The 26,462-nt window shown below is 37.9% G+C and overlaps 1 protein-coding gene across 1 annotated transcript; it reads left to right on the top strand.

Moving 5' to 3' along the window:
- Nucleotides 1-9,661: 9,661 nt before the first annotated feature.
- On the top strand, nucleotides 9,662-25,401 carry GCLM (glutamate-cysteine ligase modifier subunit). The gene is made up of 7 exons (XM_088153560.1): nucleotides 9,662-10,150; nucleotides 16,448-16,513; nucleotides 17,937-18,021; nucleotides 21,681-21,737; nucleotides 22,856-23,058; nucleotides 23,180-23,294; nucleotides 23,850-25,401. Exons 1-7 carry the CDS (start codon nucleotides 10,025-10,027, stop codon nucleotides 24,020-24,022), a joined length of 825 nt encoding a protein of 274 aa, XP_088009686.1. The 5' UTR covers nucleotides 9,662-10,024; the 3' UTR covers nucleotides 24,023-25,401.
- The last annotated feature ends 1,061 nt before the right edge of the window (nucleotides 25,402-26,462 follow it).

The following is a 26,462-nucleotide window of genomic DNA, read 5'->3' as shown; positions in this document are numbered from 1 at the left end:
AACACTGTCCACCCTAAAACCCCAAATATAGGAACACTAAAAGGTTGTTTTTTTTTAAAAAAAAAATCTTCCTCCCTCCCTCCCTCCCTTTGCTTTCAGCTCCCTAAATGCTTTGGTGGATACCTTAAGATGAAGAATGGATGGGGCTGTATGACCCTGCTACAATTCTGGACCATCTTTAAGGGCAGCCCCATGTAAAGCATGTTACAATAATCAATGGACTTGTGAAAAATATTCCAAAGAAGTGCTGCACAAAACATGTTAACACAAGTGAAGCACCTCTCCTTTTAGTTGTGTCCTTTGGAGAGCTCCCATGCCTAGTTAAACACTGTGACCAGGATACAGTAGCCAACATACTTGTAGGAGCCAGGTGTTAAACCATATTACATCTATTTACTGGATAAGTTTAAGGATTTGCTATTAGCTTTTAGCCTGAGCTGGTGGTAGCATCTAGCTGACTTTAATCTCAGCTGATGGCAGCACTTAACCTCAGAGGTTAAGTAGAGTTGGTTAGTACTCAGAGACTGCCTGGGAACACCAGTGCTATAGGCTAGTTTGGAAAGTCAAAGATACATCCTAGTGGAAAAGAATGGTGAACCACTTGCATACTGTTGCAGAAATTTTTTTTACATAGGCACATCCATAACATCACTAGGTGTCAAGCCTGACTTAAAGGAGACTTAACCGTATTAGGTTTTAGCACCTAAATGGTTTGGAACTAAGTTATCTGGAGAGTAGCCTACCCACACCCAACCTGCTCAAACCTCAAGATTAGCATCTGAGGTGGCCATCCTCTCTGATACAGAGTTAAGGAGATTTTGTGAGTCAGGGATAGAAATTTTTCTGTGGGCATTTTTGGAATGCCCTTCCCTGAAAGTGCATAGCATCCTTGCTAATTTGCTAATATTCAGGAAGATGTTACATTTGTATATATTCTTATCTGCATTTGATTAGTTTTAGCATTATGTGCTTTGACCTATGTTTTCATTTTATTTCATTTGTTAGAGTTTATGTGCAATTTAAGTAATACATTATTAGGTAGCAAATGCTATTTTTAGGATTTGATTATATATTTTGGATTTTTATGTTGGGAGGGTTTTTGCTCTGAAAGGTTTTCACTCTAAAAAGCAGCATGCTCACTCTATGAAATAGTAACTGTTAAACATTAATTCTCTTTCAGTGTTAGTTATCCTTTACTCATAGCAAGAGTTTGGTATGGCTTACAGCCATAACATCCATCATCTTAAATCAGCACCCACATATGGACTTTTCTGCTTTCCTCCATCCGCTATATATTTTCTGTTTCTCAAACTTTAAACAAAACCAGACATTAGTAACTGAGACTGAGGCAGTGAGAGCTAGCGTTATCATCTTCAGTAAACAAGGCTGAGCATCTAAGCAGTTTTTAAAAGAAATTAGAGTGTTTTGGGTTAGTAAAGAGCTTTCAGTCTTGAAGCAAACATTAGAAATAAAAATACAGTTTTTGATAAGCAGAGTCTTTTACTTCATTCCTGTGACTTTTTTTTTTTAATTTTTGGAGAACATCACCTTCAGTTATGCCAAGAGTGGGTAATATACTAATATGACAAATAAATAAATATTCGGTTTAGCAAAACTCCCAGCAAAGATGCAGTTTTGCCAGAATTGTTAAAATCCAGTCCCACCTGGTAGGTATCTGTGCTAGCCCCCTTCTCCATTGCCATAAATAATTCTTTCCAGATTTCAAAAGAGCGGCTTAATTCCATCCAGTCTGATCCCACAAAATACCGCCCTATCATTCCCTTATCTGTAATTACTGTATATACCAGGTTTTTATATCATAAACTCTTTGATTGGATGCCTTTCGAGAACATCCTGGCCCCAGAGCAGGCAAGGTTTAGACTTGGTCATTCAACCATGGACCAATGACCGATATTGCATCATCTAGCCAAGAAATACTATAGCTTTCCCAAAGGCAGCCCTTATGCCACTTTCATAACCTAAAGGCTGCCTTTAACTCTATATATGTGAGAGACTCTGGAGAAAATTAACTACAACATCAGTTGATTGTTGCCTTTTTAAATTGATAGTATCATTGTATTCAGATACCACCATACAAGTTTTTCTAGACTGTAAAGCAGATCTAACTGAACCTATCCCTAACCTAAAAGGTGTAAAACAAGGCTGCATTGCAGCCCTATTATTAATTTATATATTAATGAGATGGTCAAATCTTTGCTAAACCAGAATTTCATTCTTCATCACATGCCCATCACCCTGTTCCCATTCTTCTCTGTGCCGATGATGCAGCTCTTCTATTTATAATCCAGCTGGGCCTATGTTGACGCCTTGAAGCATTATCTTCCTATTGCCATAGGGAACACCTTGAGATCCATTACTCTAAAACAAAAGGCTTAATATTCTCCAGAAAGCATTTCAAGTCTCCATTTAGCTGAAAGATTAATGGGAGACCTGTAGAACAAGTCATAACCTTTAAGTACCTAGGCATCCACTTTCAGTCATCTACTCACTGAATCAGTCAAGCAAAGGACCTTCTTATAAGAGCCCAAAATGCATCCTTTGTGAATTTTAAGTACGCATATCAAACAGCTGGCTTTGTGCCTAGTTCACCCCCACCTGGACTAGTACTCAGTCTTTTTGTTTCTAGCCTGGTGCCTTAACCACTATACCAAACTGCCTCTCATCTTGGTGACAGCACCCAAAAGTCTGAAACTCCAGCCTTAATATTTTCAGATGCCATGTAATGTCCATCCTATTCCCTTTGTTTTTTAATGGAATCAGATATGGCCTTTCCCAGCCAATGATGGTATGTTTTGTTCTTGACTTCTTGCTGTTTTGATGATGTTTGTTGCAATATTCATATTATAATGACTGTGGTGATTTTCTATTGTTATTTATATCATTAACCTCTTTGGAACAAACATAAATAATCAGGTTAGAAATTCTAAAGATGAATAAAGCAAAATTCTGTTTGACATCTCAGGTCGTAAAATCACTTACACCATCAGGGGGCAGGGGTGACCATATGCCTTTAACAGTGCAATTGATCACACATATTAATGCGCCAATATAAAACTTTCAATGCAGGAGTGGAAAATCAGTGACATGCATGTGACTTCCAAACCTTGATTTTGCTCCCACCCCGCCTCAGTTGTTCTCACTTCTGATTGGCTTGATATACCTATCCATATTTATAAAAGCCAACCACAAAATGAGAGAGAGAAAAAACAGGCCAAATATTCTATCTCTGCCCCCTCTGATTACATCATCATATCACTGCAATTCCCCTGTAACTTTATACCGCTGGGGGAAAAATTGATTTAAAAATGGTGTCTCCTGGGCCATTTTGCTTTAATACTACAGAAAACTGTATTCCGTGTTCACCAGGTAACTCTTTTATGTTGCTTCATTTTTAGATGAAATCCTAATATTAAATAACAAACAGTTGTTATATAATTAGAATGAGGTGTGATTCTCTCACCTTGTTGTGTTCTTGTTAATATATTCACTCCATTTTTACTGCAGCACTCTGGGAAGCAGCCAAGATTTTGTTAACCATTATTGGAAACCAATGGGCAGTGATAATTAAAAGCCTGCAGCAGCAAATTCCAAACTTCAGAATGCATTATTTGCATCAAATACACACAAAAGGGGGATTACGTATTCCAAATATCAGATATAAGTGATTCACATTTGATTTTAATTTCATACAGGCTGTTATATAATTGCTCCCATTCTTGCAGCTGTATCTGTTTATTATGTTAAATAATAACTTTTCTTACAGAACCCAAAACTGCAATCTTATATTAACCTAGTTCAGAATATACCCTGCTGGACTCCATGGTAATTATTTCTGAGTAGAAAGTAAGAGAGTATAGGAAGAAATTACAATCTTGGGTCTTTCTGTGCCAGTTATACAAATGATATAGCAGAGGGTTAATGATTAGACAATCAGGCAGTAGTTTGGCCTTGGATTAATTGGTATATATCTTGTGAGACATGTGTTTCTGAGTTATAAAAAAAGCTTGGTTGTTTGAGAAAAAAATAACAATAAAGAGGTGGGGAAAATGCCAGGGAAGGTGTTTTCACTGCTTATCCTGTATTTGTGGACTTGAATTCACATACAATATAATAGATTTAAACAGTATCGCCTAAAGTTCTAATACTTAAATCACATTTTTTAACAAATTAAAACAAGAGTATAGTTTTGACAATTGGAACAGAAACTCATACAGAGTTGAAATGGAAAGTACTTTTAAGGGTGAGAAAGAGTTCAATTAGTTAATCCATTTCACCCAGCAGAATCTGTTGGAAAAAGGTCAGGACACTATTCAGAGTTGGAACTGGCAACCCATCTCAGATTAGTGCTTTCCATTCTGAAGCAAATTTCAGGACTGCTGAGAACTAGCACTTCTTTCGCAAATGCATAGTTGAGGAATTAACTGCATCATGTCAGCCTGGCTGATATATTCCAAGTTACACAGCAATGCAAATTCCATTGCCTCTAAAAATATAATAATAATGACTTAAATTTGTCTATAACTCTGTAATTATTCAGAACTCCTTTTCCTAAAAGGCTGGGAAATGGAAACACTCAGAAATGAAGTGATCATTATAGTAAACAAAATTGGGAAACAGTTTTGAAAGTTCATGAGATACAGGGGTTATCTGAATCTAAGATAGCTGTGCAATCTAAATAGGAACAAGGCTGACAAACAGGGACTTGGGTCTTTTCACATCTTTCCAATATTGGTAATGATGATGATGCTATCCATTCAATTGTGTCCGATTCTCGGCAATTTTATGGACCAGCTCTCTCCACGTTTTCCGATCTTGTACGGCTTCTTTTAGTTGTTTTATGCTCTGGCTGGTGTTGGCTTTGATGGTATCTAGCCACCATGGTGGCCTCGTTTCCTTTTACTGCCAACCATTCTGAGCATAACTGCCTTTTCCAATGAGTCTGATCACATGACTTGGCCGAAATAAGTAAGGTGGAATGTTGTGATTTTACCCTCCAGCAATATGTCTGGTTTTATACGCTCCAGTATTTGCTTGTTGTCACCTTTGCTGACCAAAGAATGTGCAGGAGCCTTCTCCAACACCACAGCTCAAACTCTCTTCTTGTCTAGTTTTTTCATGGTCCAACTTTCTCAACCATAGGAAACTATGGGAAATATGATAGTGCGGACTAACTGCATTTAGTTGCCAGGCTGATGTCCTTGCTTTTCCATACTCGCTTCATGCTTATCATTGCTGTGTGACCCAGTGCAATTCGACACTTTATTTCTGGACTGCATTCACTGCTTTGATCAATCTGCAATCTTAGGAAAGGGAATTATTGCACGCATTTGATCTCTTCATTGTCAGTAGTTATTATAACATTTCCATTCCTTGTAGCGGTCATGAGCTTGGTCTTTTTGATGTTCAGGAAGAGGCCAAATTTCTCACTTTCTTCTTTAATCCTTTTGATCAGATGTTTCAGGCCTTCTTTGGTTTCTGAGGCGACAGTTGTGTCGTCAGCATATTGAAGATTGTTGATGTTCCTTCTTCCAATTTTTACTCCAGTTTTTGATTCTTCAAGTTCCAGCTTCCTCATGATCACTTCGGCATACAGGTTGAATAAGAAAGGTGAAAGAATGCAACCTTGCCACACTCCTTTCTCTATCTTGAATCAATCAGTGTCTCCACATGATGTTCGCACAGTGGCTTCCTGATTTGGGTATTGCAACTGTACCAACTTGACCAGATGTGTTGGCACCCCTAGGTCTTCTAGAGCTCTCCACAGCTTATCATGATCGACACAATCAAAGCCTTTCTTGTTGTCAATAAAGCTGATGTAGATGTTCTTTTGATATTCTTCAGATTTTTCCATGATCCAGCGTAGATTTGCAATATGGTCATGAGTGCCACAACCCCTTCTGAAGCCAGCTTGAACATCTGGTAAATTCCCTTTTGATGGTTGGCACCAGACATAGTTGTATGATCTTAAGGAGAATCTTGCTTGCGTGAGGGATGAGAGCAATTGTGTGATAATTGGAGCAATCCTTGGAGTCACCCTTTTTTGGCAATGGAAAGAACACTGATTGTTTCCAGTCCTGTGGCCATGTGTCCATTTCCCAAACTTTCTGGCACAAGGCTGTGATGGTTGTGGGTGGTACAGGTCTCAGCAATTCTGCGGGGATGGTATCAACACTTGGGGCCTTGTTGTTTGGCAGTTGCCTCATTGCCCACGTGACTTCTTCCTGAAGGATGGCTGGTTCTACTTCTACTTCCCTTTCCTCATCATCCTGAAGAGGCTGGGCCTCTTTGGTGCTGCATACAGCTCTTCTGTATATTCTCGCCATCTGTTCTTAACACCTTGTTGGTCAGACAGTTCTTTCCCTTACTTGTTTTTGATGATGCTTTTATGAGCAGTAAATGGTGTTCAAATCCTTTTGACTTGCGCAAATGTATTCGTGATGTGGCCCTTCATGCAGTCCTCTTCTACCTACTTGCAACGCTGGTCCCAGTAAACTTCATTGTCTTTCCTTGCTGCTCTTTGGAAATCTGCTTGTGTGATGGAATGTGAGGGTGACCTTGGAAGATTGCGGGGGGGGGGGGCGGGGGATGCCACCTAGGGAACAGTCAGATAAAAGAGAAGGTCCGCAACAGAATAATGGCCAGAAAAAGGGAAAGAAGGACCCATCCTAACTAGTCAGGGAGTAAATAGATTTGTACTTTCAGACTTGCAAGATTCTGTTATTGTAGCCTTACAATAAAGTAGAATTAGCTCATCTAGTTGTGTTTCCTGTCTGGTTTACCTGGGAGGGCTGACATGTTGCTTCCTCCTGTTTGCCTGCTGCTTTAGTTGCTTTTCTTCACTCAGCTATTCTGATGGTTTCATCTGAGAGCCACTTGCGCTTTTTCTCTGCCTTCAACTACTATTTCAATGATAGTCAATTGAATTTCTTGTCACAGTTTGTCGGGCATCTTCTCAGCAGTGTCCAGCAGTTCAAACCAATTTTTCACCTCAGTTAGGTATGTGGAAGGGATTTTGGTGATGTCAAACTTCTTTGGTGGTGCTGTCTTTTTGATGTTGCATAATTTGGCTCTAATCTTAGCCACCCACAATTCATGATCTGAACTGCCATTGGCACCCGGATATGTCTTAATAGCGAGGACTGAACTGGACCATCGATGGCTGCATAGACATTGTCAATCTGATTTCAGGACAGTTTATTTGGTGAGGTCCAAGTGTATAAGCAACGCTTGTGCTGTTTGAACCAAGCATTCTTGATTCAAAAACGATTTTCATGGCAAAATTGAACCAAACAATTGCCTGTATCATTCCTGTTCCCAAGTCCAAAGCTGTCAACGATACCTGTTTCTGCTTGACTGCCAACTTTTGCATTAAAATCACCCAATATGTAAATGATGTCTTTTTCGGGCATTTGCTTCAGAGTTTTTTTGATGCTGGAATAGAAATCCTCTATTTCAAGCTCCGTTGCATCAGTCATTGGGGCGTAGACTTGGACAACTGTGATTTTGAGGGGCTTGACATAGATTTGAATGGTCATAATGTGATCTTTAACCATTGAGAAGCTTTCCATTGCTTGGGCGAGTTTCTTGCTTATGATAAATGCTACTCCATTCATCTTCCTGGTGTTATGTCCTGAGTAATAGAGAATGAATTCCTCAGACTGGAAATAGCCATTGTCTATCCAGTGTAGCTCACTGATGCCAAGGAGGTCAATGATATCCAGTTTACCCTGACTCGTTCCTTGGACATTCCCCATTGCTATCCAATGTGACTTTGTGCAGCGCAGACCCTTGCTTTCACCAATGGCTGCATTAATAGCTGGGATTCCTATTTATTTATTTATTATTGAGAAGAAGGAAAAAACACATAGAAAGTGCTTTAACAAAAAAGTGAAAGAAATATAACAAAGAAAAACAAATGTTAATATGTCATTGTAACAGTAAGCAATTACAATTCTATATACTGTATACTTATCTAATGCAAAAATTATTCAAGTACATATGTATTTCTAATACATTTATATGACTATCATGTTTGTTTATTTAACCTACTGTATTTGTATAAATGAGTCATATTTGTCCATACAAAGTCTACATCTAAAGGCAATCCACTTGTAAATAGCAAGTGCAATCAGGTCTTCAATCCATTGAATAAATGGGGCCATACATTTATCTTTCCAATGCTAATATCAGTCTTTTGGCCATAGTAAGGGCACAGAGAATCTATTCAACTTGTCCGGTTGTCAAGTTCCATGTGCTAGGTATGTAGTTCAAAAGAATACTATTCTCTGAAAATTTTAGTTTTTGTCACACAGTCATATTTATATACCCCACTACTTTCTCCCAAAACTTGGTAAGTATAGGACATTGTAGAAACATGCATTTTAAAGAAGCATTATTCTTGTTACATCCCCAACAAAATGCTGTTTTTGACAATCCTTTTCTATACAAACGTAATAGAGTCCAATAAATTCTAAATATTATTTTTTGTTGTAATTTGAGGTCCATTGACACTCTTGCTGTAGAAGTTAAAACACTCTCCCATTGTCTAGACAATATAGGAATCTCTAATTCTTTATTCCACTCATTTGCATATCAAATTGATTTATTGATACCAAACATCTATAACAACTAATAGTAAGTTTTTCAGTTTTAAAGATTTAGTAAGTTGTTCTAATATCTGAAGTATCTCAGAAGCTGAAAATGCTGCGGGGATCAGCAGCTGGGATTTCTGCTGGATTTGCCCCATTAATGCCTTGACTACTCACTGCAGGTCCTTGCTCTTTCCCAGTAGCTTGTTGGGTACCTTCTGACCTGGGGGTCCTACCATTGGGCACCATAGATGATTCATTTGAGAGCCTTTCCATAATTTTTTTTTGGCGACGTTTTTACAAGGTAGGTCGCCAGGTCTTACCTCAACCCTTCCCATTTATCCAGGCTTGGGACTGGTGTGCAAGTGCATGGCTGGGTTGTACCATGTACCGTATTTCCTGCAAAGTAAAACTCCCATCCGTACGTGGGCTGGATGTAGGGTTAGCTAAAGCAGATTCCTCGAGGTTCTTGATGAGATTAACAGCACAAGTACTTGCTAAGACATGAATAAATTCAGATTCTCACATGCAAATTCATTATAAGAGCTTATATAAGTATGTATATAACTGTATAATACCATTATATAAGGTAAATATTATACATACATACATACATGCATATATATAATATTTATAAGGTATATAAATATAATACATTATATAAGGTAAACCATGCAGGCAAATAGCACATCGAAGCAGCGAAATGGGGCTCTGGAAGAACATTCAAAGGGTGCCAAAAGTCTTGCGGTGTCGTTTCTCTTCTAGGATTAGATACTGGAGAGGAACTGTAGGGGGACCAAACAGAAGATTAATGGTAGTGAAAGTAATGATTAAAGGTAGGGGGACCAAATAGAATATTCATGATAAAAACGAGCGCAGAACGGCCCAACGCAAGACATCCTCGCGTGGCGCAGACCTAAGTGCGTACGTGTGTGTGAACCGGTAGAACACGTGGACGTCCTCGGCAACGGGCAGAGGGCGCTCCTCGAAACCCTCTCCGTCTCCCGGAGGGCGGCGCGAGCGGCCGCGATCACAGCACATGCTCGTGATGTTGAGGCATGCGCCGACTGCAAGACGTTGTGCTCGGCGGCAGAGCTGCGGTTTCTCTTGGGAGGGATTAAGTGACGCGCTCCGCGCCGGAGGATCTTCCCGGCAGCGCGGGCGGGTCTCGCCTCCGCCGCCGCGACGGCGCTCTCGCTGCGGCCGCCTCCGCTCCTTCCCTAGCCCTGACCGGCCACCTGCCCCTATTGTCCCCAAGCCATGTGACGGGGAGGGTGACGGAGCACTTTTATTTGCTTAGTCATCGCTCCCCAGCCCTCTGAGGAGGCGACTCGCTTATACCCTCCTCGCCCTTACCGAGCCAAGCCCGGCGACGCACCACCTCGCCGGAAGAGAGGGGCAACCTGGACGTTGACATGGGGACGGAGAGCGGCAGGGCGGCGGTCTTGCTGGGGCAGGCGCGCACCCTCAACCTGCAAACGGGCAACCTGCTCAACTGGGGCCGCTTGCGGAAGAAATGTCCGGCCACCCCCAGCGAGGAGGTGAGCTTAAAGAAGAGGTCCGGGGGGTGGGAGACGGCGACTAGAGGGCATCCATTGATGCCTTTCCGACGAGACGTAACCCGCCTTCGAGGGGCGAAGGTGGGCGCTGGGCGCGCGGAATGGCATTCGTCTGCATTCTGGCTTTGGCACGGCTTGCGCGAGGGCGGATGGATCTGCGGCGAAGTCAAACCTCGTTTGGTGACTGACTTTACTGCCCTCCTGTAATAAAGATTGTTTGGAGTCCCAGAATGTAGGTTTATTCCTCACATTTACTGAGGACCGAGCTAACCTTAAGCTCTTAAGCCTGTTCTAGCAAATCTAGCCTGTTCTAGCTAACAGCTCTTAAGCCTGTTCTAGCAAATCATATATATGTATAACATACTGCCTTGCAATACAGTATCTTTGTTTTGGCCTTTCCCTACCAAGAATCAAAACATAAGAAACTGTGGACTTAACTATAACACAATAAGTCTTGAGCCTGTAAGAACAGTGAGACAGAGTTCAAAGATAAGGAACAGCTGCAAAACTGCTGTAAAACCAGAAAGACTGTAAAGCTGTGATATGAACACATTTTTTTAGTCAACATTCAAGTGATGAATAAAATATATAGAAATTATAATGTATATATTTATGGTGATGTTGTTGTATAGTAGATGCACATAACTTTTCCAAAGGTCTGACTGCAGTATCTCTCAGAATAATTGGTTCCAAATAGGTCAAAGTAAAACGCATGTGGTACCACAAAGATTAACACATTTATTATGACATAAATATTTGAGGAACAGAGTCCACTTCAGGTTCATAAAGTGTTACACTAATTACAGGACTCTGTATGTGTGTACTTGTGTGTACATAGACATGAGTGTTTATAGAGATGGAGGGATGATAAACAGTGAGGTCAGAAAAAAACAATAACAGTAATAGTAGTAATAGTCTTCTTAACAGTAGTCATCCATTGTATGGTTGTACAGCCGATTGCATGGGGTGTCATTAAAAATAGTTTGTCTCTGTTCAGGTCACAAGAGATAGAACTGAACCTCTTGTTAAAACATAGCAGGGTTAGTCCATATCACAGCCTCCCTGCAAAGCTTTTTTGCTCCAGCATGGCATCGTTAATACCTGTGACAGATGTTCTCAGAGGTATCAGGTTGTAAATAAATTATTAAATCTTGCAGTACTATTGATAGATGAAATACCGAGGCTTGACATCTGGCACTGCTGCAGGACTGGAGTGGAGGGAGGGTTGTAGCATGTTGCTGGTAGTTATTATAGGATGGACAGCTTCTCAAGTGCAACCAACCCATTATTCATGGTGGGGTGTAAGTATTGCTGCATGAGGAAACATTTGAATTATTCTAATTGGAAATTATAGTACCATTCAGTTGTTTCCTCTTTTTGGCTTGTCCTGTCATAGGTAACTACCTACTACACCATCTACAAATGGTGTGTGGGTTTTTGTTTTTTTGTTTTTTGTTTTGGATACTTTAAGAAGTACATGTTACAACCTGATAAATCCTTAATATTAGTTGTGGTGATCTCATTGTTTCACTGAATTTGTGGTATGTTCTAGAAACAAATCAATATGAATAGTAGTTAGGTGGTGCTTGTATACACTGGCAAAATAGTCAACGTGTTCCATAGCTATGAGGTCAAAGTTCTAGTGAAACTTGGGCAGTGCTTCCTATCCATGAAACAGGATTACAATGATGGCTTCAAGGTATTTCAGGTAAAGGGAGACAGCTTCAGGAAGAGAAGCTAAGAGGATGTTTTCATTCAGCCATGGAAATGGTGGTGTGTTATGGATCATGCAGGGGCCAAATTGTTGATTTAAAATTTCATATTGCAAGCCAGGAATATGAACAGTTGAAAGTTTGATCAGTGGTTATATTGAAGTTAGGAAAGTCTGCCTTAATCTGGGGCTCTACAAATATTGCCAAAGACGACAACTAGCACCATTCCCTATTGACTATACTGTCTTTGGCTGCTAAGAGGTACACATCAATAATATTTGAAGAAACACAAGTTCTCTGCCTTTTCTTTAAGACAGTGGTTTAGATTGTTTACTCAAAATAACACCTGCAAAGATAAACTTTTCTGTTAGGAATCAGTTTTATTTTTCATTAAAACAAATGATGTAATGTACTTCTAGCTTCATATAAAATGTGAACAGCTTGAACTGTGTAGTAGTTTTGTTGCAGCACATAACTGCAAAATATCTTTGCCTCACCCTGGTTGTAATTGCAGAATGGAATCCTGGTGTAATTAAAGCAGGAAATCACATTATGGCCTCAGGTCATATGTGGAGGTATGACCTACTGTAAGATGCTAACACTTGAGACACTTGGGTTTGTTTTTTTTTAACCATCTAAATATGGCATTTTACAATTGCAGAACAAAGACTGCAAATAAAATTGTATCAAAATTATTTGATCAAATATACTCAAGTATCATATATTTACAACAAGACTTCCTTTTGCCCAGGTATTTAAAACTCATTCATTAAAGTTTGGTTTACTAATCAAGGAAATTTTAAGGTTCTTATTTCAAAATTTTAGTTGAGAGAGAGAGAGAGAGAGAGAGAGATACACACACACACACACACATACATACACACACATACATACATACATATACGCATGCATGCATGCATGCATGCATGCAGTGATGCTTAAAAGTTTGTGAACCCTTTTGAATTTTCAATATTTCTGCATAGATATGACCTTAAACACGGTCTGTTTTCCACACAAGTCCTAAAACTAGATAAAGAGAACCCAATTAAACAAATGAGTCAAAAACATACTAGTTAGTTGATTTATTGAGGAAAATGATCCAAAGCTACTTATTTGTGTGTGGCAAAAGTATGTGAACCTTTGCTTTCAGTGACTGGCATGCTCCCCTTGGGCAGCAATAACTGCAACTAAATGTTTCCGATAACTGTTGATCAGTCCTGCACATCAGCTTGGAGAAATTTTAGCCCATTCCTCCTTGTAGAACATCAACTCAGGGATGTTGGCGGGTATCCTTGCATGAACTGCCCGCCTCAGGTCCTTTCACAACATTTCTGTAGGATTAAGGTCAGGACTTTGATTTGGCCATTCCAAAACATTAACCTTATTCTGCTTTAACCATTCTTTGGTTGTACACTTTGTGTGTTTTGGGTCATTGTCTTGCTGCATGACCCAGTTTCTCTTGAACTTCAGTTCATAGTTTCATCAGTGATGGCAAAGTGGCCTGGTCCAGAGGCAGCAAAGCAGCCCCAAACCATGATACCGCCACCACCATGTTTCACAGATGGGATAAGGTTCTTATGCTGGAATGCAGTGTTTGCCTTTTGCCAAGCATAACACTTTTCATTCAAGCCAAAAAGTTCTATTTTGGACCACAGAACATTTTCTCAATAGCCGTCTGGGTTATTCACATGGTCTTTTGCAAGCTGTAGACAGGCAGCAATGTTCTTTTTGGAGAGCAGTGGCTTTCTCCTTGCAACCCTGCCATGCACACCATTGTTGTTATTCAGTGTTCTCCTGATGGTTGTCTCATGAACACTGACATTTGCTAATGCAAGAGAAGCCTTTAGTTCCTTAGACATTATCCTGGGGTTCTTTGAGACCTCCCACGCCTCTAATCTTGACCTGCAGTGTGCAGCCATTGGGTATGTGCTGTTTTGGGTGTGTTCTTTAAGTTCATGCAAGCTAATCATGAATGCTAGGTGCTTTGTCCAACTCACTTCAAAAGCTGAGTGTTATCCTGGAATTGTTTTAACATGCTGAAGCTTCTTAGTAGATGACTGTATGAGTGGGAGATTCTCCCAGATTCTACACTTTGAAAATCACCAATCCAAGCTGGCAGTATTTTCAACAGTTAGGATAACTATCCAATAACACATTGAATTCTGTGGGTATTGATGCACTTGTTACTGTTTGGAGACTTTGTAAGCCAGTGCAGAATGGAGTCACATTTGTGAGGTGGGCAGCTATATAGGTTTGATTGATAGGTAAATAAATAAATAAATATCATTAGAGCCAATTAAAACAAGGGGGGACATGTGAGACATAAGCCAGAGGTTTTCAAGAAAGCAGAGGTGTTATTTATTTATTTATAATATTTGTAGATGAGTCTGGGCAGCAAACAACAATAAAAACAAAGGAGGAACAGCCCCCAACCAGCCTCACACACACACCTTCCCAAAGGAGTCCTCCATTCATCCAAGCCCAAGGCCTTGAGGAAGAACCAGGTCTTCAAGGCTCACTTGAAGAAGAACAGGGTAAGGGCTATTCAGATCTCTGGGGAGATGCTTTTTCAGAGGTCAAGAACTGCAACAGAGAAAGCATGAGATGACATTGTTTAATGGATGGGACCTGGAGCATGACACTCTGTTTGAACAGATAAGACAGGCTGAAAACATGGGAGACAGATGATATCTCAAATAACCAGGGCCTGTGCCATCAAGGGTTTTCTAAATAATAAACAGAACCTTGAATTGCACCCAGAAGCTTACTGACAGCCAATATGGCTTGCAAAGCAGAGGGGTTACATGGGTGCCCATGCCCATTACTGTCCATGCCACCATATTCTGGACCAACTGCAGTTTCTGAGTGGTCTTTAAGGGCAGCCCCATGTGGAGTGCATTGGAATAGTCCACCTACAAGATGACCAAGACATGCGTGTCCATGAAGAAGGCCTCCCAGTTCAGAAATGAGCACAACTGTTGCACCACGAGGATCTGTACAAAGGCCTTCCTGGTTACAGCTGCCAGCTGCTCTGAGCAGGAACTGAAAGTCCAGGGAGACCCCCAAGTTGTGCACCAGTCTCAAATGGAGAAATGCAACCCCATCCAAAACTAAAGGTGGAAGTTTCCCATACCCATTGCGTTAACCATCAACAAGCACTCCGTTTCAAGGCCATAAAATACAGGGCACAGAGTCGGAAAGACAGGAAGAAAAAGCAATATATTAAAACTGCTGTGGCTTTAAGTACTATTTACTTGCTTCCTATTACAGGAACTTATACAGCCAAAAGTACCATCAATAAATAATAAATAGGCAAATGTGCTCTTTAAAATTTGCTCTTCCCATTGTCAGTTTACCAATTTAAAGCTTTAGGATTTACATTGTATGTATTTATAACATCTGTAAACTGTCCCTTTACAACAAATAATAGTAACAGGATGAGGTGACAGGTTCCCCCCCCCCTTTTAAAAAGAGAGATCACAATTCATTCTGGCTTGTGCCAAAAGCTGTCCTGTGTCTCTCAGCAGAGAGGAGAGTTAATATATTTACCTTTAATAAATAAGCTTCAACTTATCTTGAGATACTCAACAGTTTGGGGGGGGGGGTTAGTTTGGTAGGATCTAGAAGGGTAAACAAACTAGTTGGCTGTGGCTGATGAGGTTAAGGTATTTCTTATATTTTTAAGCACGAATGCATACTTCATAGGAAGTTGTGGTTAGTCATGATTTACACAGTGAACTTTTGGCTTCTACAGTTTTTCCAGTATTACAGTGAAGGAGAGATCAAATAATTTCAGTTCCCTAGTTGATAATTTGGGTGTTTTTTTCTGTACACCAAACTTCATGAACTTGATAGAGAGTTTAGGAATGTAAGAAGAGCAGTAGTGGATCAGGCTGATGGCCCATTTAGTCCAGTGTTCTGTGACACCCATAGCTAACCAGATGTGTCCAGGAAGTTCACAAGGAAGGGCTTAAGATTGGTAACACTTCTTGAGGGCAACAATGGAAGAGTCCTATAGAAGGCAGCATGCTATCTTTGATTCAGAATGTAGTTCCCCAAACGGACAGTTTACTTTCAGTAAAGTAAAGCTTGTAATCTCTTGTAATTTCATAGATGTATCCATGCCATTTTTTTGGCAACAGTACCTAAGTGGCTTGCCGTTGCCTTCCCCAAGGGTAGATTCCCTTGTTAAGCCAAGAGCTCTGGTATTCCCAACTGATTCCCCATCCAAGTCCTAAGCAGGTACAATACCTGTTTTAAGATTAGTCAGAATTTGCTAAGTGCTGACCCCATCTGGGCACTAAAGAGAGTACACCCACTTTATTAATAAAGCCTAGGAAGAACATTTTAGAATTGTACCATTCTTCTGTTTGCCATCATGTTGGTTGTGCTATATAAGTTATGACATCCATAGTGGATAGACTTACATATATGGGAATGACAAAAGGTGGGCAGAAGGGAATAGATAAATACTGGAAAGTTATTTTTACAGTGTTTTCTGTTTAATTTATTTCTTATGTTGCATAACATAAACCAAATGTTGCTAATGCCAGAATGTTCTTTACAGCTGAGGGATTGCATTCAGAAAACTTTAAATGAATGGAGTTCAAAAATCAGCTCTGATCTGATGCAGGTAAGTGATCTTTTCATATTTCTTTAATCATCATTAATCATTTTTACAGGCATTAACCAGCACAAAGCAAATTATGAAGCAAATAAAAGATCTTTAGGCCAGATAGGTAAGATTAAATTAAATAAAAGGGTAACTGAAAATAATATTAGGAAAAGAAAATGTTAAGACTAGCAAATCAGAATAATATAAAAATGAAACTTTAAAAAATTAAGTGCCACTAAATAAAGCAGTAAAATCATCTAAAAAAGATTGAAGGGTTGTAGATTTCACTTACAAATAAGCCTCTGACAAATCCAGCAGAGATATAACAACTAATAAGAACAAAACAAATTACAAAAATTCATTAGTTAAATAAATAACATTTCATTCACCAGGAAACAAATAGTTTGCTTTTTTTTAAATTTAAGTTCTATCTCAGGTTGAGGTGTAACTCAAATCAATTTTGAATTGTTTTCAGTTCAGGTCAATTGAGATTTACATAAGGCACGTCATCCATTGCATGGTAGGATCATGCATGAAAGTAGATCTGTGTTTACTGTAGCTATCAGCAGTATACACCCTGAAGTAAGTGAAACAGAAGATATCAGGTGCATGTTCCTGGTTGTCTCAGAATTATTTTAGTGCCTATTATCTCTATCTTTTAAATCATTGAAAGTAAAATGCAGAACATCAAGTCTGTGTGGAGCAGGGATTAATACTGTTTCACGTTTTGAGTGCTATTGTTCAGTCTGGATCTTTTTTCCCTTCTACCCAAACAGGCCAAAGTTTTAAGTCATTAAATCCTACCAGATTCTGGCAGTTTTACAAATATACCAAAGATTCTGCAAAAATATCAAAATCTCATGAGATTTGATGACTTCGAGAGATTAAAATCTTACTTATTGGGGAGGTTGTAGATTATTGCAGGGTGTGTGTGTGTGGGATATTTTAGTTCCTGTGGGTGTTTTGCCAGTCTGTTGGTATCCTACCCCATCCCCATTTTAAAAAACGACAACTTATGTTTTTTAAGGATGTTCAAGTTTTCTTTGTGTTTGTTAAAAAAAAGCAATACAGATCTGTAGACAGTACTATGAAGCTGAATGCAAGTTATTCAAAAGGGGAAATTGCTGCCCATTTACAGTACTGCAAGCCTGTCTTCAGAGTTGAGAATGAACATAAATTCATTCTGTAAATTATGTGCAAGTCGCTGGCTTTCAGTCTTGCTCTTCCTGGCCAATAATGCCAGGTTCAGATAGGAGCATTGGTTATGACCAAGAGGAGTCATAACTTTTGCCTTGGATATCCACTTTATTTTTTAAAAACTGAAAATAGAATGAAAATATATTTTACAGTGCCATTATGCTTTTTGCAGCTGATAATGTATCAAGAATGTTTAGCTGCCCCCAGAAGAAAGCTGCTCATGATTATCAAATGTTTATTTCAGGAAATTCCAGGCATTCTTGACTGTACTCTCACACAAGCAGTAGAAAAGATTAATCCTGAAGAAAGAGAAGAATTGAAAGTTTCAGGTAAAAATCAGTTTTGTGCTTAATGTTGCAGAAATATGAATAATCAGACCTAGCTTTACTTGTAAAGTCCTTGGGTACTGTGCATCAAAACTTGATTGAAATGGATGTTCATTTGGTGAATGGAAATTGTATTTGATTTAGTTATCATGAGTAGTAATATGCCTACATACTAGTTGCATTTCCATATAACATTAAATCAAAGTTAAGGGTACAAAATGAGCTTGTGCAAGTTATCAGAACTGAAAATGATTTTGATAGGTCCTGTTAGTAGACTCAAAACAACAGAATAAATTTTAACAGAGACATATACATAGGAAACAGAAATCAAATGCATAGGTATAGGATGGGGTATGTCCAGGTTGGTAACAATATATGTGAAAAGTTACTTAGAATTATAATGGATCAAAAGCTGAATACACAAAATGATAATCAAAAGGGCAAATGCAATTCTAGACTGTGGCAATAGAATATTGTTTCCAAACTCTGAGAAGTAGCAGTTCTGAGCCCACACTTTAAGAAGAATTTGGACAAACTGAAACAGGTACAAAGAAGGTTAGAAAAAATATCCTAATGGTAAATGCAGTTTGACAGCGGAACCAATTATCTTTGGAGGTGGTTGGCTTCTCTCCATTAGATATGTTTAAGCAGAAACTTGATCAACATTTGTAAAGGATGCTTTAATTTATACTCCTGCATTGAGCAATGGTTGCATGAACCCTTTCAGCTCTATGACTCTGCAATTCTAATTCTTGGCTCTATAAAGCCCAAAGGTTTCTGCTTCCTTATAATTTACTGCAGTATGTAGCTAAATTCAAATTCAGGTAAGTGTCGGAAATAAGCTTAACCATAGTTTACTGCTTGAATGTGATACTAAATGGTGATGAATTAAAAATATATTTCTGATACTTCACAGTTATGTCAGTACAATGAACATGGTCTCAGGGCTCACACCGGTTCAGTCTCATAACACTAACAACTGTGTTTAACTGTACTTGGAAGCTACTAAACTTAGATGATATCCTTCCGCAAGACATAAGTTCTCAAAGGAGAAGATGACATTTCTGGGGAATGATGCACCACCGTAGAATAGTGCAGCAATCTTAGAATCCTGTATTAGTATAATTTTTTAAAATATCAAATGTGTATTTATATCTAAGAAACTACATCATGTGTTGTAGCTGCAGCTGTTTGGGACCTGTTGACAAAGTTGAGAAAATAATAGTCTATTTGCTGCCTGATCTGCTAGTAAAAAACAAGGCTTTTTAAATCTGCGCTGATGAGAGAATCTTAAATCAAGCTTTCACTGATGATTCTGTGAATTTACCTATCATGAAAATATCTGATGGCCATCATAAGTGAAAACAAAAAGTACTTCTCCGTGGCTATGTTCTAATCTAGATATAACACAGGTTGAGGAAAAGCAGAATGTTGTCTAGTGCTGTTGTTGAACTCATCAGATGTTTCAGAAGCCCACTGGCAAATATTTCTGTGGCTTTACATTCACAGAAATAATAATTAAGCTACTTGATTACCAGATGGATCTGAATGAACATGTCATATTAAATTGCTTTGAAATCTCCTAACATTCCTATTAACCAGCTTCGTAATAATGGAAACATTACCTAAAAACCTGTTTAAAAACATATATAGCAAGGAATGTGCCTTATTTCAGTACCCAAAAAGAAGGTAGCTCTCTGTTCCAGGTACAGGAAACCTTTCCACAGTTCATTGTCATTGATTACACTTTCCAGGGCTAATAGCAATTAAAGTCAACAACACCTGGAGATTCTAGGTTGTCTGTCCCTATTTGTTTTAGAATTAAATTTGGATAAGTAGTGGCATTAGGGAATGATTGTTTTTGAAAAGCTTAATGATAAACTGCTTTTTGCTTCAGATCTTATAGCACAAATATTTCTTTGCTGTGAATGCTAGGGCTGTGCAGCACTTCAGATTCAAAGGCCAGGGTGCTCACACAGTAGCTGTCAGCAACTCCTTAAAGCAGCGCTGTGTTTTCCAAAGATTGCTTGGCTGCTTCTGCAGCACAGTCCTGGGAAAAAGCCTGTTCAAAAGATTTAGGAAGTTATAGAGGGGCTGTAGGAACCTTCTTTTGTGTTCGAAGGCATGCCTTTGAATCCAAAGCAGTACCCAGTTCTACTGAATGTTATGTGTACACAAAAACAGCTTCAAGGAGAGGGAGAAGCAATCCATACTGTGTCTCTGATTAGTGGCTTTTTCAGCAGATGGTGTTTATAATTGCTGCAGTATTTTAGAGAGAGGGTGGAGGACTAAAAAAAGTCTGGGCTTTTCTCAACATACTTTAAGTAACTTATTTATCTTTTTAAAAGGATTTTCTGTCATGATACTAAAACATTCTGTGTAATGTTCTTTCTAAAAGTGTTCAAAAAGTATATACCGGAAATGTAAGTGGTTTGTTTTTATTTCCTTAGTGGTTAATTATGTTTATCTTTTCACTGTTACTAGCTAGCATACATGACACATAGAACTGCATTTATCTAGGGAGGTTTTTTTAAAAAGATAAGGAAACTTAAAATGTTGCATCATGGAATCTACACATTCGTTTTTCCTTTCAAAATAAAGCCCCATTCTTGCCCCCCAGTAGCAACTTTAGTAGTCTTTTTCCCAAAATTAATACCCTTAGTAATTTTTGTTAGTGTTATGGTCTAAGAGATTTCAGGTTTAGTTACTGTTTCATCCTTAATGTAATCTCTTGGACATTATGCTGAGGAATGGCTGAATGTTGCTGAATCTGGAGGAATTCGAGATTCCTCCAATTTAGTGTTCTCTAGGTATGGATGATTACCCTGTCTGCTGTAACAATGGGAATTGAAATCTACCGTATTAGGAACCAGGTTGGGCAGACTGTCTGCATCAATTCAGGAGAAGAGGTGTCACAATTATGTAGTATGTAGATGTTAACCACTTTTACTTAATTAACAAATCTTGTTTCTACAGTTCTTTCTATGGAGTAATAGACAACTTGAAATGTGCAACACTTCATATCATAGCTGAATTAATCCTCCCTAAAGCTTCCTCCTAGAACAGCATACATGGATGTATAATCTGATATCATAAACTGGAAAACTGGATCACTGGAAAGCCAAAGTGGCATTATGAATGTATCTTATGGAAGACCCACAAGAATTGGAGGTGTGGTGGAGTAACCGCATAGGATCATATGTTGATCTGGTTTGCACACAACACTAATCATTAGTTTGCTTACTTGTGGATTACAAAACAGATGGAACAGTAGGTTTAGGATGCCATATCCTGCCAGCCATACACTCTAATTCGAAAATCATAGTGGTTAAATTAAGATATTACCTAATGTGGCTTGTCTGATTTTTGCTTATTCTGCCAGTGAGACTGATCACCTGTTTATCTCAGTACTGTGTACAATATTTTGCTGGGCTGGATTCAGATTTTTCCCTGCCTTTCATTGAAGAGAACTTTTTTTTACTTTTTAGGAAAGGAACTCTTTTTTTTTTTTTTACAAAGGAACTTTTTTTTTTGCAAAGATTGTGTATGCCACTGAAAAATATCCCTCAGTTCATCTTGAGCATTTATTTTTAAATAGCCAGAAAAACATAATCTTTCATTTTGCCTGCCTGCCTTGTTAACTGTAGCCTTTTCATTTTCAGCAAAGCTCTTTGTCACAAGATCAAACTCCTCATCAATCAGAGAAGCAGTGAATATGAGTAAGTTCTAAATTTGAGTGACTGCCCAATTATATCTTGTAAATCTTTTTTTAAAAAAAGCTTTTGTAACTGTAAAACAGGTGAGAGATTTATCCCAAATATATTTTTTTAAAAAAAGACTTTCATGTCCTTTCATCTCTGCCCTTGAACTACAGCTGGCAAAGAACAAAGATAGTCCTTTTGTTCTGGAGAACTACATGCAAGCTTGTGTCACTAAAGGAAACAGAGACTTTGAAACTCTTGTGCTCTTAACTTGCAAAGCAAGTTAGAAGCCTCCTGTGCCCCTTGACAATAATTAGGCTTTTATTTTTCTTATAGCATGCTGAAAGTTACCTTGGGCTACTGAGGAGAAAGCGTGGCTGTAGGAAGGGGAGAAGTATATAAGGGAAAATACTGGGTGCCATGTACCTCAGTTAACTTTTAAAGTATCTTTTTGTTTTACAGTTGAATTTTCAGAGCCTATTTATGAACTCTAGTTTTTCCTGCCTTTCAGTATATTTCTCTCCTCTTTGCATAGATACTTCATTGTAAGTTAAAATGGTTTTGCTTGATCTTCACTGTTCTGAAAATCTGTAGATTCACAGGCCTTCTCTGTGGTGGCATCTGCAGTCTGAGACACTTTACTTTGAATTTTGTGACATACCTGTTACATCTGTCAAAGGCATCCCATAGGCCATGCCTGTATGAATGCTGAAGGAATGTGCAAATGTTGTTGATTTGTAAATGAAGTATTCTCAAGATCTCCAGATCATTCTGTTCATCCTCCAGACCATGCTGAACCCCCATGAGTGGGGATGGTATGAATGGAACATTCCAGAATTCTGTAGAATACTCCATTCCTGAATTAACAAATTCTGCATACCACCAGAATGCTAGATGCATGTATTTCTTAGTTATGTTTTCCTGTTCCTCATATTTTTTTAGCAAATTCCATGTTATGTTGTTTTAATTTATAGTTTTTATTTTTGTGTTTTACATTTTCAAGATGCATTGCATAGAACGTGAAATAAAATAAATATAAGGGGCTGAATAAATGAATTACAGATAAGTAGTTTCTGCTTTTTAAAAATCTTTATAAAATTGTTCCTTGTCCAACTTTTTGTTCTATTTATTTTTAGCATGTTCAGCCCTTGGTGTTGACCAATTAGATTCTGTGATCATTGCTCCTCCTCCAACTGAAGATGGAATTAATCTTTCTTTAGAATATTTACAACCTTACTGGACAGAGCTTGAAAACTTAGTTCAGAACAAAAAGATTGTTGCCATAGGGACTTCTGATCTAGATAAAACATTGCTAGAACAGCTCTTCATGTGGGCACAGGTAAGAAAGAAGCTGTTCATTATGAATTCATCTTTCATTAAAAACACAATTTTTATATATACCAAGTAATAAAGATACCATAGCATTACTAGGAATACTGAATCCTTAAATTTTTTTTTAGGTGAAACCAAGTAGTAACCAAGTGAATCTTGCGTCCTGTTGTGTAATGCCACCAGATCTGACTTTATTTGCAAAAGAATTTGATATTCAGCTGTTAACTCATAACGACCCAAAAGGTAAAGTCAGCTTAAGAATCCCCGGACTACCTTGTTAGATTAAACAAGAAAAATTCTATTAATCAGCCTGAGGACTCCAACTTTTCTAAAGCCCTTCTGAATGTGGGTTGGTTGGATATAAATGCAGCCTGGAAAACCTCTTTGAAAACTCTTTTGTTCCCATTATGTTGGGTGGGAGGATGGGGAAATACTAGTCCATTAGATGAAACATAACATATTACATGAGATGGTATCTATTATGCACGGTGTAAAAGAGGATTTTCCAAGTTTACAACTTGGAAAGCCCCAGCAGTGCCTCCTGTGATCTGATTATGTTGTTACAGGACTCCAATCTCAGAAATCTCAGGTGAGGTTGTAACATTTTGAAAGTATCAGCTCTGTTACTAAGAACTCTGCCGCAAGTTGGGGGTGGGGAAAATGATATAATTTTAAACACTTAAAATAATAGGTAGGCCAGTGTTTTATGATGAGTGTGGGGATATACTTCTTGCTTTATAGGGTAATACTGGTAGCACATATACTAAAATACTACTCTATGATCTGTTCAACTCTTAGAATTGCTTTGCGAAACAAGTTTCCAGGAAACTCTTCAGGAAAGTCTCCCAGATTGCCAGGGGCATGAATGGACTCCCCTCTGGCTTCTGCGATATTCAGTCATTGTTAAAAGCAGAGGAATTATCAAATCCAAAGGCTACATCTTGCAAGCTAAAAGGATCCCATCATCTTAAGACTGATCTTGACAATTGGCTACTTCTGAGAGACCCTGTTTCTACTAGATATTGAACCTAGTAGTAGTTTTTTTATTGACAGGTTAACATTAAGATCCAGATTACATAGTGGGGTGGTACTCTGACCCCATTCTTTCCATTTCATTTATTTTCACATACTGTATGGTGATCTGTGTTGAGATCCATTGGCTCACATGTAGAATATTGTTTTTTGTTAAAATGCTAATTTGGAGATATTATATGTAATCTTTGGAATATTTTAATGACTAATATAAATTTAAAATCTAGCTAGCTATATTTTGATTGAAATATTTTTATTTGTAAGACATAATTGACTTGTTATACTTTATGGCTGCTGAGCTGATAGAGGATTAAATGTACCACATCTTGGTGGAATAAGCAGTTGATTTAACCAGCAGTAAAAATTAAGTGTATGTGAAATATTTAATAGAGTCATGAATTTATATTCAGTTCACTGTCCCTCAAAGATCACTATCAGAGTTTGCCGTAGCTATTCACAATTTTATTATGTTCGTTCACTATCATTTTCTTCTTGGCATATTTCCAGATTTTTATTTAACATCGAATTAGATGGCCCTATTGAAGGGTAGAATTAAGTTTTTAAAAATTTGTTTTGCTGAAGTTAAAACATACTTATATTTTGAAAGTCATAAAAAGATGTATTACTATATATAAATTTCAGCATTGCACTGAGTGTAGCTTATCGGACGTTTTTAGGAATTCTTAAAAATAACCGGAGATGCAGTTAAGTTACTTTTCGAAGTTTGTGGTTTCTTCAAAAGAAATTTAGTGCATTCAGTACTCTTAAGTACTTAATTTAATTTTTTTTAAAAACTGCTGCAGTTAAAAGAATATTTTAATTTAGATTATCTCTAAAGAGGCTGGCTTATTGAGACTTCTGTAGTCAACAATGTATATTTTTTGCCATTTGAATGTGTATTTGTGTGTTATTAATGCACAAATGAAAGTTATGTAAGAGATGCAAACTTTACCTGGAGTCTAAACTTTTAATTTATAAATGAAAATAATGTTATAGGCAGCTTTACTAAATGTTTTATAATGTCCATCATAACATATTCACATACTTGGATTCATTCCAGTGGGTAAACTTCTTATGCTTTATATTAAAACAATTTTGCATAAGAGGGTTTAATATGTGATGGTGTTTGAATTCCACAATATATTAAGCATGGAAAAAACATGCTTAATTCAAATTTCAGCTTTTACCTTGAATTAGATTCTATTGATATCATTGGAGCGTTAGTGATAATTAATGCAATGAGGCCATGTATCAGGTTACTTGGGAGGAGTCCTTAAAAAATGAATACATCAACTGAAATAAAATTTATCTGACAACATTCTGGATTGAATTTTGATGTGCTGCTTTAAATAAATAAAGATACAGATAAAAATAGTTATAGAATATACAAAAGAAGTGGGTTTTTTTATAAGATTTGGGTTGGAATATGAAGTACATTGAGCAGGTGTTTTCTGTAGTTTCTCAGTTCTTAAATTTCTGTAGTGAATGAACTTTTTATTAGTTTGCAGTTATTATGGATTAAAAGAAATCTTGAGCTTGATACAGAAAAAATTGTGACAACTGTTTGAATCTTTATAGATTTTGGGGGAAACATGGGGCGATTTTTTATCCACTAGTTTTCCACAAAGTCTGCTGGCTGAAAATTTCACATAAAATACAGTTCATTATTACTATCTTCATAATCTGTTTTAAAGTACCCATTTTGTTACCTCAAGAGAATACACTCCACTGTAATAGTGAAAGCAAACATGTTCCTGATAGGGTTGAGGTCTAAGGGATCTTTTTCCAGTCCTAATTTTTCAAGCAACAGCTTCTGTTTCCAGCTCATGGAATAGATGAAATAACTATATGGTTGAATTTTAAATTAACTTCATAATGGCTATGAAATTTCCATTTTACACTGAGGGCATAGCTGGTAGTTTCTAAAACTCCTTTGTTAATTTTTGTCGAGCAGTGCAAAAGGGATTTCTTTTTGAAGTAATATTTTCCTTTAAACATTATGACAAATTTGATAAATACTATAAACATTCTGAAAAAAATATTAGCAAAAACTCTAGAACCACTTCTTGACACGCAGAAACTAGGATTATTATTTCAGAACTCTAATGAAAGTATGTATATGGTGTTCTTGAGCTGATGCACCTGCAAGGAAATAAAAATCCAAATTTGTGAGTTTTTTTTTAATGGCAGCGTTGATCTAACACTGATTTTCTTTTTTAACTAAGCAAATACCTTAAAACATAATCATCTAAGGCTAAACATATTTGCCTTCCATATTCAGATTTAGGTAAAAGTGGCTATATTTATATAGAGAGTGATAGCCACCTCCGTTTCCATTTTATTGTGGAAATGAAAGAGTTGCCTGTGACTCAAGGAGCT

The sequence above is a fragment of the Python bivittatus genome, unplaced genomic scaffold (genome assembly GCF_059951505.1).
Source record: "Python bivittatus isolate LINGU-HERP-01145 unplaced genomic scaffold, Pbiv_v1 ctg000700_np1212, whole genome shotgun sequence".
In the NCBI taxonomy this organism is placed as follows: Eukaryota; Metazoa; Chordata; class Lepidosauria; order Squamata; family Pythonidae; genus Python; species Python bivittatus.
The sequence above is the reverse complement of the archived record's forward strand: the minus strand, read 5'-3'. Positions and strand labels throughout refer to the sequence as shown.

Coding starts and splice junctions, on each gene's coding strand:
- GCLM (XM_088153560.1), top strand. CDS start 10,025: ATGGGGACGGAGAGCGGCAGGGCGGCGGTCTTGCTGGGGCAGGCGCGC. Junction 16,514..17,936: donor TCAGCTCTGATCTGATGCAG/GTAAGTGATCTT, acceptor TGTTTATTTCAG/GAAATTCCAGGCATTCTTGA. Junction 23,295..23,849: donor AACTCATAACGACCCAAAAG/GTAAAGTCAGCT, acceptor TTCAACTCTTAG/AATTGCTTTGCGAAACAAGT.